This window comes from Nothoprocta perdicaria, unplaced genomic scaffold, assembly GCF_003342845.1.
Source record: "Nothoprocta perdicaria isolate Ctin4 unplaced genomic scaffold, notPer1 scaffold_7, whole genome shotgun sequence".
Taxonomy (NCBI): domain Eukaryota; kingdom Metazoa; phylum Chordata; class Aves; order Tinamiformes; family Tinamidae; genus Nothoprocta; species Nothoprocta perdicaria.
Window position 1 is genome coordinate 9,818,587 of NW_020455976.1, and position 12,632 is coordinate 9,831,218.

Consider the following 12,632-nt stretch of genomic DNA (forward strand, 5'->3'; position numbering starts at 1 on the left):
TGGCGGAGGCGCCGGGGGGACAGGGCCGCCCGCCGCGCTGCGCAGCGCCGCCAGCGCCGCCCGGCTCTCCCCGCGGGGGCTCCCGGACCTGCCCTGGGCTCCAGTAAGTGCGCGCGGGGGCGGCGGCGGCGCTGAGACCGGGGCGGGGCCGCCCGGTTCGCTTCGCTTCGCTTCGGTTCGGTTCGGGCCAGCCCGGCTCCGCGGGGGAAGTTGCTCTTTACTGTTTTCCCTGCTCGTTGTGCGGGGCGCCCTGCCTGCCCGCACCGCCCTGCCGTTGTGCGGCCCCCTCACCGTCCCTGCGGGCCTCCTGCCTCCTCTCCACCCCCCCTCTTTTTCCCTTTTTAATTTTTTTTTTTTTTTTTACTTTTTTATTTCTCGTTTTCTCCCCAAATCGCTGCCGGAGTGCGAGGCTTTCCAGGGCGAGGTGGGGGGAGGCTGCGGTGCTGTTAGGGCGGTGAGCGCTCAGGGCTCTGTCACCTCCCCAGAGGTAAGAGGATGATCTCATCACCCGTGATTTCCTTTTTCATTTATTTTTTATTTAATTTTTCCCCCCTCTCTTCTCAACTTCAAGCACGATGGGGAGTGTGATGTTATTTGTGCAGAGTCCCCCCGAGCTGCTGCCGCTGGGGGGGATATAAATGGATAATCTGACCCCCCCCCCCCCCCCCCCCCCCCCCCCCCCGGGAACACGAAGCTGCAACCAATTTTGTCATATTTACCCCTTTTGTCGTTTTTCAGCACACGTGAAATTCCAAATATGCGTTTGATTGCTAGCTTGCCAGGCTGACTGCAGCACTCCGTGTTCCTCGGCTCCCACAGGTGCAATTAATGCATAACCTGGACAAAAGACATTATATTACTGCATGAAATCCCTGGCTGGTGTAAAGACGATGGCGTTTGCTCTTCGGCTGCTGTTTCTGAGGCCTCTGTTCCTTAAAATTTTGCACCGCGTTTTCACCAGACTAGTGAAATCAGTAGAGCAGAACAGCTGATCTCCAAGGGAAAGAAGTTTAGTTATTAATTTGTTAGGCTGAGCATTATGGAGCTAAGGCTTATCTGAGAGTAAAGTTGAGGGAGTCATTTTAGCTTCTTAAGGTCTGGATTTCCTCACGCCTCTCCTCCTTACAGAGGTGCAGAACCTGGAAAGCGGTTGCGAGGTTCCTCTGCGTGGAGGATCCAGGGCTGCATCTGCTTTTTTGTTGCACGCGAGCGTCCTGGGGGATGGAGCCGTGTTTGCTCACACAGTTTGGGCATCTGCAGCGTCAGGGATAACTTGGAGCTCTCGAATCCCGCAGTGTTGTTGATGTTTTCTGTTTTGTTTTGCTGCTTTATCCACTTCCTTTTTTAGACTATGTCCACTATGCTGTGAAGCAACACAAACCCAATCTTTACTGAGAGGGAGCCGTGCCAGGCAACTTCAGCTGGTTGCTGTATGATCAGCTACATTTGCTGCCTGTTCTAATGAGCTTACTGGTGTGCACTTGAAAGGCTGCTCATTTTCTTTCGTTTTTTTCTTCATTATTTCTTTTATACCTGAGTTTTGAAAATTAGTATGGAAATAACAGAAGTCCCACATCACTTTATTTCAAAACTGAGTTGCAGGTACAACTTTTAAATTAATCCCATAGTACTTGAGCATGTCTTGCTATAAATCCTGTGARTTTATAGGAAGAGTTTTTCCTTTAGATGGCATCACTTGTTTTCATGAAGCTCCATGCTGGGTAAGTTCACAAAGCCCTCCCTGCCATTGAGTAAGTCTTAACAGYGAGTTTTGAACAGTGGATTTATCTTATAAGTCCCTGTGGTTTACAGCTTTTCACCAAGCCTTGTTTCCTACTTCTCTATTTTTTTTCTTCTTAATAGATTTGAACAGAAGTATGTAAAATTCTATCAAGTCTATAAAATAAGGCAGTATAGGAGTCAATTTTTTCCCTGCTTATCATATCAGTAAGTGCTAACAGCATAAAACATTCAGTGGGTAAAAAGCAGGTCAAAATCTCTTTTGATAGATGCCTCTTTTAGCTTGCTTGGTATTTTGGAGGGCAGCCTTATAATTCAGGAGTAAATTAGCATTGGTGCTGCAGAAAGTGGTAACTCAATAGATGGTTCTGTTCTTTGTGTTACATAACTGGGTTAATACCCAGCATGGTATCAGCAAGTGTTGGACTGCTGGAGACAGCTTTGCAKAAAATGTTAAAACTTTTTGTGAATCTCTTGTGTTCTGCTTGCAGTTACTACTCTTTTACTTGGTTAGGATAGGAATGTTAATTCCCAATCAAAAATAATTAAAAATAATTTTAAAATATGCTTTGTCTTTACAATTTATTATATTGTATATTGTGTTTAAATGTTTCAGATAGTTTCGTATTGATTAAAACATGGGGAAAAGTCTGTAGGTGGCTTCATTTTGTTCAGATTTTTTTTTCCTTCTAAAAATAARGGAAATTTTAATTGAGACAAAAACAATAATTGGGGAAAGAATTAGTGTATGAAGGAAGTCAGAAATACCTTTATGCTTTTTCCTCTTCTTTCTCTCTCCTTGTTCTTACTTGTTCCTTTAGGAAAAGGAACTGAGGAAGCATAGGCATAAAGAGCCTTGGGAATAGGGAGAGAGCGCATATTAGGAAGATACCTGAATGAAAGAAAAAGGTTTATTTTCTTTCCTAGTGCTGGCGACTTATTCCAAAAGGCAGGATGGCTAATGAGCAGGGTAATAAAGGCTGACTGTATGTCACAATGTTAGCATAAGAGAAGTGCAAAAGTCAGTTTTTATTGACTGTAACAAATTGGAACTTTAGGACATTACTGAAATGTGAACAGATAAGCTCTTATAATGCAGACTCCAGTGGAGTGTTGGACATAGCCCAAACTGCCAGGCCTGTGAAATTSTTAATCTATTTTAGTAGTTTCAGTATTCCATCAGTGTCCTTACTGCTAAATGCCCGTGGTTATTAGAACTGACAGCTATCATAGTAAATGTAGTGCCTTCAAAATGCAGCTAAGCAGAAGCATGGGAGTGAGTGCACGGTAAGGCTGAGAGGTGTCCTGCCGTGGGCAGGGCTGTGCTTTCCCACRGCCACCTGTATTGGTAGCGTTTGACTTGAGGACAGCTTGTGAAGCCAGAGAATGTGTCTTTTCTTGCAAAATGTTTCCTTTTTGATCATTAGGAACGATATAAAATGTTCTTGSAAAAAACCCGCTGGTGGTTGGAGCTAGGTAAATCTCCATGCAGTTGTATAATTGCATGAGAATAGAGGGTAATGACTTATGGATCTTTAGTGCCAGAGTAACTGGCTTTAGCATAAGAAGTATTTTACAAATGGAAGAAGTAGGTGTCACTGGGAAAGAAATTATGCAAGAAAAATGACAGTCAGTCATACTGCTCTCTTWTTTGTTTAAATACAGCATGACATGTCTGAAAGTGTGTCTCTGCTTTATAAAATTGTATTAGGAACATGAATATTAATTCAGGTGAATTGATCAGATATGAAGATTTAAAAGCCCTATATTTCTATCTACTGGAGAGCAGTAGATAGCTGATAGTAGAAAGCAGAGAAACAAGCGTTAATAATTTAAGTTTTTCAGTGGTAAATGACTGAAAGAAATTGCGATAAGAGATATGGATAAGCTATTTCAAAGGATTTTTGACTCTTGATCTCTGAATTTTTAAAAAACTTCAGAGAGTTTTAAAAATCTGATTAATTTTTTATAAGTCAAGGGTAGTCTTGCTACATGCTGTAGCATTATTTTGTGAAATGCTTGGATGCATATTTATGTATTGGCAATTTTATAAATAACACCTTCCTGTTAGTGCTAGGTAAAGCAACCGGGTTTTGTTACTGTAAAGGAAGGAAGCTCCATTCATTGTCTCAGCACGAAGCAGCTTGTTCTCCCTCCAGGGACTCGCAGAAGCATCTAGAATGTGTAGGTGTTTCTTTAATCTGGGAGAAGGAACATATTAAACTTTCTGGTGCAGAACTATATGAGGCGCGTACTTTTCACAGATGTTATCTGCCCAGGGAGGGARTTGCAGGTCTGGTAGACATTTGTGGCATTCAACAGTTTAAACAGCTTTCAGGTTTGAACATATGCCTTTGCCTTGAAAATCTGAATAGTTTCAGGTATTTTATGTAGAAGAAAGGTAGTTCAGTGGTGAGGTTGCTGCACTGGGACTTGGGAAACAGGTTCAGCTCTCTGCCTTGCCAAAAGCTGCCTGTGTGGCCTAGGACAAGCTGCTGCTCTGTCCCTCGGTTCTCAAACTGCGGAACAGGAGCAGCTCTCTGTATCACAGAGCTGCTGCAAGGATAAGCCAGAGATTTTGATCTGTTCAGATATGGTAGTAACGTGTGGCGTATAGTTACCCTGTGCTGGGAGGGAGGCGGGGGGAAGTGACTGCACAAGCTGAGAGCTAAAGTAAACTCCATGCCAAGGGAATAAAGTTAGAAAAAGCAAGTGAGAGTTTTGACTGAAAAGGAATCACTTGAGAGAAAGAGAGAAACAAGTAGTTTAAAATTTTAAGGAGTACTGCACTGTTTACTTTTTTAAAAATAGTATTAAGATGTTTTAAAAAGCTTGACTCAGGCATTTTTTTCCTTTGTATTAAGATCCTGTCGCACAAGGAACAATAGCAAAGCTGTGTTTGTTCCTGTTCTCCTCTTTGTTTTCAGTTTGAGCTAAGCATTGCATCTGAATCTTTCAGCTGTCAGTTTTGTTTGTGGCTTCTGTTGGAAGAATTGTCAGAATCTCTTAAACTTGATTAGAATTATTGACTTTTCATTTGCAAAAGTATGAGGAAAAATCATCTTCCCCCCACCCACTGAAAGGAAAAAAGAGGACGAATTTGAAGATACTGCTTAAAAGTGATTGCAGTAACTTTGTACAACTATTAAGTATGTGGGATTAAGAATCTTTCTGTTGTGCATGTAAGATAGTGTTGCCATTGCTGTAATCTGAAAGTATAGACTAGAAAGCAATTATCGGGCTTTACAAATGCAGGTTTTCATTTCTGGGTGTCTGTGCCCTCGGGAAGAGTCTGTCTATACTGAACAAGATAGAAATGATAAACTTACTGGTTTAATATGTATAATATATATAAATACAATTATTATTTTGATGTGTGCTCTCCATGGTTGCTTTGGTCCCCTATACATTTACATCCCCTACACAAGAAAATCTCCTGTTCAAACATGTTCAGTCTAGTGACTTAATTGTGTTCCACTTTTAAGCACTGAAACAGTTGGTTACCTGTCTCGTTTGTTACTGGAGTGAGCAGTCCTCTTAAACCTGCACTTCAAAGAATGTTATGAAATATATTGGTTATCTCTTTAAGGAGGTTTTATAATAACAAATGGAAACTTAATCTGTGCTAACAGTCATGTGGCAAATTATTTTTCATAGCTACTAGCGTCTATGGCTGTGTGCACTAGTGGTGCAGAGTTAAGCAGGGAATGCATCAAGGATGATCTGCTGCTCCAGAAATACTCCTGCTTAAAATGGCTTCAAGCTTTGGTTATGCCTTTTTTTTTTTTTTTTTTTTTTTTCCTTCACTGTGTACTTTAAATCAAGCTCACTTCAAATGTTAAGTAACTTCTGCTTTTATACAGTATTCATTTTGAGATCCTTGTATGCTGGTTTTTGGGATAATGGAAAGGATTTGTTTAGTTAATCTGTTCGTTTACCTCTGAGGGGAAGACAACAGTACAGTATATTGAAAAATTGTTGCACATTCATGATAGTTCAGGATTTCCAGGCATGTTTTATTGCATACACAGGACTTAGGATTCTTCTCTCGTGTTTGTGTCTTCCTGTTCATGGATCACACATGGGTCCTCTAAGGTCCCATGAGTCTGATGATTTCCTGGTGGCATTGGCATTGCTCTGTAGGTGGGGTACTGGTGTTCTCCATATACATGGTAATTCAATCTTGAGAAATACCAGCTTTGTACAGAATAATTATTGTGTGAATTTGTTTGAGACTGTTCCTTTTGTTATTTAATACTTCAAATGAATTGAAAAAACATTTATATTGCTCTAGTTAAAATCTGTGATTGGTTACCAGTGATTAAAATACGCCGTGTTCTGGAGTCACTGTAGATAAGTTTTAGTTGTTCAGATGGCTTGTAATATGCCGGTCTGCTATATTTTTTAACAATGTAAGAATATGCTACAAAAATATCTTCAACTTCTGAATTTCTGGCTAGTAGGCCCTTTCATTTCTGCATATGGCATAGAAAAAAAAAAAGGTGTAATTTTATTTGCTTTGATGAATGTGTGGCCAGGTTTTGAAGAGTTTTTCTTGTGCATTGCATTTTCTCTTTTCTTGATATTTCATAGCTTCAAATGTGTTATTGCTAATATTTTAACGTAGAAGAAAGGAGTTCACTTAAGAGCATGAAACTTCACTAGCAAAAGTTCCTGCAAGAAGTTTTGAACGAATTTTAGTCCATCCCATTGTGGAACTTGCAGATAAGTGTTTGTAGGCCAGCAAATTTTCACATAAGATAAAAACATTTTACTTGGAGCTCAAGTCTTTCTATAAAACATTTAAATTTTCATCTAGAAGCAGTGTCACGTCTATCTAACCAACAGGAGTAGAGCATGTGCATTGCTATCGTTGTCCATGGGGAATTATTGCAGCTTTCTAGCAAGCAAGATGGAAAATCTTAAGTGCAAGAGTAATAGGAAATGAGGAGATGGTCTGTGTTAGAGCTCCACGCATCTTTTCACGTCTGGTTTCATCTCTGTTTCTTGATTCAATTTGARTCAACTCTCTTTTTCATTAGTATATTAGTATAGCAGGGGCCTCAGGGCAGTTAGAGATTTTGCTGAATTTGGTTTACACTGAGGGAAGGTATACGTTGTATTTCTGTTTTTAAAATGTCTTTTATATTATGATAAATGCTGGTTTTGTGTGGGTGTTAAAGGTGCACATGATTAATACTCTTGGTTTTAAGAGGTGGATTGTATGGGATAAAATGATAGAAATTTGACTCATTTCGTACTGGAAGAGGAGTAACTGGCTCTCTTGTTTTCAAAAGTTCTCCCTGGAAAACATAATGGATCAGGTGTGTTTAGAAGGCAGAATGAAGATAAGAGTAGATGTGAGCACAGAGCACTGGAGTTGTTGCATGATTCATCACTGCGAGGGATGCTGCTTGGCTTGGCTGAACTAGCTGTATTAGGTGCTGGGAAGGGATGTCTTGTTCCACTTGCCTCCCAGCCACCTCCGAAGGGGTAAGAGGGCAGTACTACTCATACTGATAGGACTTTAATTATTTATTATGAAGAGTAGTTTCTTATACTTGCAAATTATATCACAGATGAATCCTGTCCTCTTATAGGCATTTTTTTCCTYTTTCTTGACTGCTTCAGGGAAGGGATTTAATTTTAGTGGTCACCTACAATATCCATAGTGTCTGGTGGACCAGAAGTGAAACTGTAAAGGGTGACTGAGAAATGTTCAGTGTGCTATTTTAAAATACTTGATATCAAAATGTCTTCAAGTATCATCTGAATTGTCCAGCTCTTCTCTTGTCCAGAGAAGGAAAACGAGCAAAGCTGTTGCTTGTGGATTTAAATGATGTATTCAGTGTTCTGCCTCTCTGCTGGGAAGTTTTCAAGGAGATTTAAAACAAAGAAACTTGTAAACAGCTATCTCTGAAGATATATGCGGTTTATTTTCAGAGGTTTTTGTGAGCTCTTTGCCACAGTCTTCTCCTCACTCTCTCCTCTGTTTTAYGTTGGAAGGGTGTAAGGAGGAAAACCCTCGCTGCCGTGTTTTTGAAGGTATGAGCATGGCAGTCTTGACTCATCCCTTACCCTTGGGAGTCAGAAAATGGAGCCTACAGTAAAAGAGAACCAAGTGGCAAGCTGCTGATTTACAGCAGGAAGCTGACAGTAATTGCAGAGGCAAAAGCCAGAGTATTTAACAATTAAACTGTCCCTGGAGCAGCAGGAAGGAGGAGGAGGTTGCTGGGGATACCACTGGTTGCCTTTGCTGTGCGGTGGGGAGCTGGTTTAAATAGCAGAGCCTGAAGGGGAAGGGTGGGTGGGCAGGCATGACTCATAGCACTATKTTATAGTTATTAAATGTAGCTTTATAAATGCTCATCACTTCACAGAGGTGAAGTGTTTTTTAACCATCTTAGGTATTCCAAAAAATAAGAGCTATTCTTGAGATGCAAAGTTTGCAATATTCATAATCAGAGCAGGAAGCACGAGTGTCAACCTAAATTACAAAAATGAAACTAGTTAAAAAGATGAACAGTTTTTGAGTAAAATGCATGTAAAATAAAACTAAAAGTAGCAGTGACTGCCTCACTCTATTTCTYAATTAAGCTTTCATATAGAAAGTGCAGAGTCTATTTTGGATCCAAGAGCTGCACAATCTTTTTRTTTTTATGAAGCTCTATAGTGACTCTTAACACGCCTCTGCAGCAGATGAGTAGTTTGTCTGTTTTGTGTAAAACTGAGTATTAGATCTCAAATGAGAGAGTAGAGTTAGTGTTGCGTGCTACTTTACTCTTAAGTAAACTTTGTACTTGAAGTTACGGAGGAAGCATCAAAACCTTAAAGGAGGAACAGAGGTGAACTCAAGAGCAGATGCTGCTGTGAAACTAAAAATAGAAGTTAACATTGAAGAGGCTCGAAGCTGAGTGTTGTAAGTGGTGAAACTGGAGGCTTGCGTGGCTCTGCAGCTCCTCGTGCAGAATCATATGCTTGCAGTTAYCAACTGCACAGAGATGATCTGCGCTTTTTCATTTGTGCAGGAGACCAGTCTCCTGTTTGTGAGGTGGTCCCCAGAGGTTGAGGCACAGAAGTACGTGGTATACCTTCCATRGTATATGCTATACCTTCCAGGAAATGCAGTAATGACGAAGACCTGGAAGGCATGCAGCTTTTCCTTTCTAATAACTTAYCTTTTGGGTTTTGTTTATTTATTTATTTATTTCTTATCAGACTCTGCAAGTAGGCCAAGGGTTTCTTACATTGTTCTGTGATTTGAGTTTCTGCTGCAGGAAAATAAGTACCTGTGTAATTAAGTACTTTAGAACATGTTTCAAACTTGGAGATTTTTGTATTGCAATCTTCGAAATAATATTTTCATTAAGGTATATCTATGATAGCACCCATGTTCTGCAGAATGTTTTAAGACCAAATTCTAGTGAATTCTGGATTGACTTCCCAGGCAGATTTCCTACACAAACTGCGTGATGAGCACTGAAGTTCTGTAGTTTCAAGTAACCAAAATCTCTTAAGTAACAGGCTAATAATTGTCTGTGGCTTTTTTTGGTCTGTCTGGAGACGCCAGGAAGGGTGTTATTGTGGTGGTTTTGTCATGTGCGCTGAGTTGCTTTAGCAATTGGAAGAGAGTCAAAAATCAATCTTGATTCTTTAATAAAGGCAGATTTGTTAATGCAAGTTGAATAAAATTGGTAATAATTTATGATAGATTCTTGCTAACATATAGTATGATGAAAACTGAAGTGGTTGCATGATTTCACATCTGATTTTAATTTTATGGTATTTGCAGTCTTTAAAGAGCGTCACTAAATGGTCTTTAAGTCTATGAGGAGTTTTGAACTAATCTGGAGAAAAATCACTTAGTGTTAAAATTAACATCTAGCTCATTCTGCCTTTTCATCAAAGGAAAAAGGAACTGAAAATAATATTGAATCAGCTAAAATTAGTTGATAGTACTTATATTTATATGGATTTTGGTTTTGGTGAAAATTGATTTGACTAACAAGGGAAAGCTTCAGGTTTTCAGGATGGGGAAAAAAAGCTCTGGAGTGGCTTGACTTCAGTGGACTTATGCTCAAAATGGAGTGTTAGGTTTGTGGGGTTTATTTTAAGATAGGTGCTCTTATACACGGAAGTACTTTGTATTTATTATAGAAAAAGTGTTTACTGGTTTTACTCAGTAATTTTTAACTTTTAATGAGCTTTTATTTTGTTCAGAAACAAGTTTTCCTTGTTTTGCTTTCTTCACGTCTGCAGAGAACACAGTTTAAATTAAACCTGCTTAAACAGGAAACCAGCCACCAATATTTGCTTTCTCTAGACACTGGATTTTTCTAGACTTTACATACTCTTAATGTTAAACTGTAATTCTATCCAGGAAGTGCTGTATATTTTGTTGAGGGACCACATGGGGCAACTTAAGACAGTACTTGTGAAGACGATGTTTGTTTATTTTTTTCATTTAAATAAATTCAAAGTATGTGTGATGCCACGTTCTGCCAGTTTAGAGGTGTATTTSAGGGAACAAACTCTTAAGCTTGCTCCTAGCTACGTGTGTGCTTAGATGTTACTATAGTGTAAAGGGATGAACCAGAGTGCAAGTTACTCATTAATGTTAATAATAGTTGTGACGTTTTCTCAAGAATTGTCTAGTGTGTATTTTTACCTTTGGTTAGAACCATAACTCAGTTGCAGCTTCTCAGACTTATGATAGGAAATTTTGCTATTGCATGGTACAAGCTGGCAAATTGATTAAAGAGGGCTTAAAACTTTCATGCCTGATGTTAATGTTTTGGGGTATATACTGTTTCTGAGTTTTGTAAGAAAATGTAAAGAGGATGGAATTTCTCCGGTGAAAATTTGCAACATGTTTTTTATTACATCAAATATTGGTTTATTTGCATTTTAAAATTAATGTGGGATTCTGTTTTCAGCCAGAAAGTCTACTTTTAAGGTAAAATAACCTTTCCTTAAGATAAAAGGAAGCRAAAAATAACTATCAGTAAGATGGAACAGGAAAAGGTGAAGCTGGCAATGTGGGAGCCAGGTGTGGTCAGCATTGCAATCATCTTGAAGCAAACCAAAGGTTTAGTAGGACATATGAACACTAAAAATTTCAAATTTGTGTTTACAAGTGCATTCCAAGTCATTTACTGCACATACCGTTTCATCTTTATTATTTTATATATCAGGATGAAGAAAAGTTTTTTTTTTTACCTTTTTTTACCATTGTTAGCCTTGAAGTTCATTTTGTAGCAGAATTCATATGAACATTGCTATTAAAAGTCTTTCTGTTGAATTTGCCTAAGCAAAATTTTAAAAAATCTTGCCAGTGTTGCTGACAAAGATCCTCTCATGAAAGCCAATGTTCAAAGAAAGAAATGCAAGGCTAGCACTTAGATTTTGTGTGAGTTGTGAAAGAGGATCTTTGGTTATTCCCTGTTGATTTTGTTAAAAATAAGTCTTAGGTTTCTATTAATATTTAATGCTTTTATAATTGAATTTAGCGTATTGGATATCCTAAATAGGTTTCAAATAAATAGTTCCAAAGTATCTAAAAACTTAGTTGGGATGTGGGAAACATTGAGCTTTATTTGCTCTTCTGTAGTAGCTGCCTTAAGCTGCTAGCTGAAACTACTCAAAATGCAGCATATAGGTATGGAACAGTCTTAAAATCAGTAGGAAGAAATTTTGGTGAACTTTGATTCTTCTTATTTTGCAGTGTAATGTTCAGAGTCAGAAATGCCTTATGTGGATCGTCAGAATCGCATTTGTGGTTTCCTAGATATCGAAGAAAATGAGAATAGTGGGAAGTTTCTGCGGCGATACTTCATTCTGGACACACGGGAGGACAGTCTGGTGTGGTACATGGATAACCCACAGGTGAGCTGCTTCTGGCAAGAGTTAGTTGACTTCTAACGACTTCACTTTTTTGGAGGGGGTAAATTGTTAAATTCCTGGGAACTGCTTTTAAATTTTTTTGATCAAGGAACTATATGGTAATGTTGTAGTCACATGAGTGAAATAATTGAAAATCATTCTCCTGTACTAATATGTGCGGTCAGAGAAAATATAATTTGTATTTCTACTTAATGCTTTTCCAGGTGCAGTTAGTAGTAAAACATTTTAAAACAAGTCTCTGGCATCAATAAATTGCCAGTATATGAACACAAATATTGACATAAAAGAATTGAGGGTCATATTAAAGAGTTTAAATGCAATACTACATGTAAATTGGTCATTAGTTTTGAAGCCTAATGCRCTTTATTTTGTTTTCCATTTAGTACTTTGAACCTCTGTTGTGTTCTTGGAAATGCTAGGTAGTGCCATATCGTATATAACTGTGTGTGAGCCTGAATCACATGCTGGTTTCACTACACAGATCTGTTCATTCAAMGTTAACCTTATGTGGAAGTATAAAGTTTCCTTTAAGTTGCTTGGGTCAGTGGATTGTTTCGTGTTACTTTACCTCCACAGAATCAGTCATTGAAAGGTAATTCTAATGATTCAGGTTCATGCAGTTTTAATGCAGCTTGGATGGTATGTGAATGAGGAAAGCTTATAGCCGTCATGCTGGAGAGCGACATTATTTCAATTATTTTTTACAATATACACAATATCAGTCTGTTTTATAGTCTAGAACAAATAATTGCTAAGGGGTGGATGCTGAGGCATATTGAAAGCATAGGATTCAGATCATTACTACCCGTCAGGAAAATACTTATATTTATCCTTATGCCTGTAAAACTAGATCTAAAATGCAGTAGAAGTCTGCCTTCAAATGAAGAAATAAAGATTAAAAACGGTGTGTAGTTCAATGAGGGTGACTTAGGACTAAAGCATTCAGAAGTTCCTGCTGAGAAGAAAGCTTGAAATATGAGGTATTTAGG

The 12,632-nt window shown here is 38.7% G+C and overlaps 1 protein-coding gene across 3 annotated transcripts in view; it reads left to right on the plus strand.

Annotated features, from left to right (window-relative positions):
* The first annotated feature begins 51 nt into the window (after positions 1-51).
* PLEKHA1 (pleckstrin homology domain containing A1) overlaps positions 52-12,632 on the plus strand; it is a 28,073-nt gene continuing 15,492 nt past the window's right edge. For all 3 annotated transcript variants that reach the window (XM_026050768.1, XM_026050766.1, XM_026050767.1), the window contains exons 1-2: positions 52-103; positions 11,465-11,625. In XM_026050768.1, the coding sequence (XP_025906553.1) occupies positions 11,485-11,625 (141 nt within the window). In that variant the 5' untranslated portion in view covers positions 52-103; positions 11,465-11,484. The remainder of the gene's footprint in view (positions 104-11,464; positions 11,626-12,632) is intronic.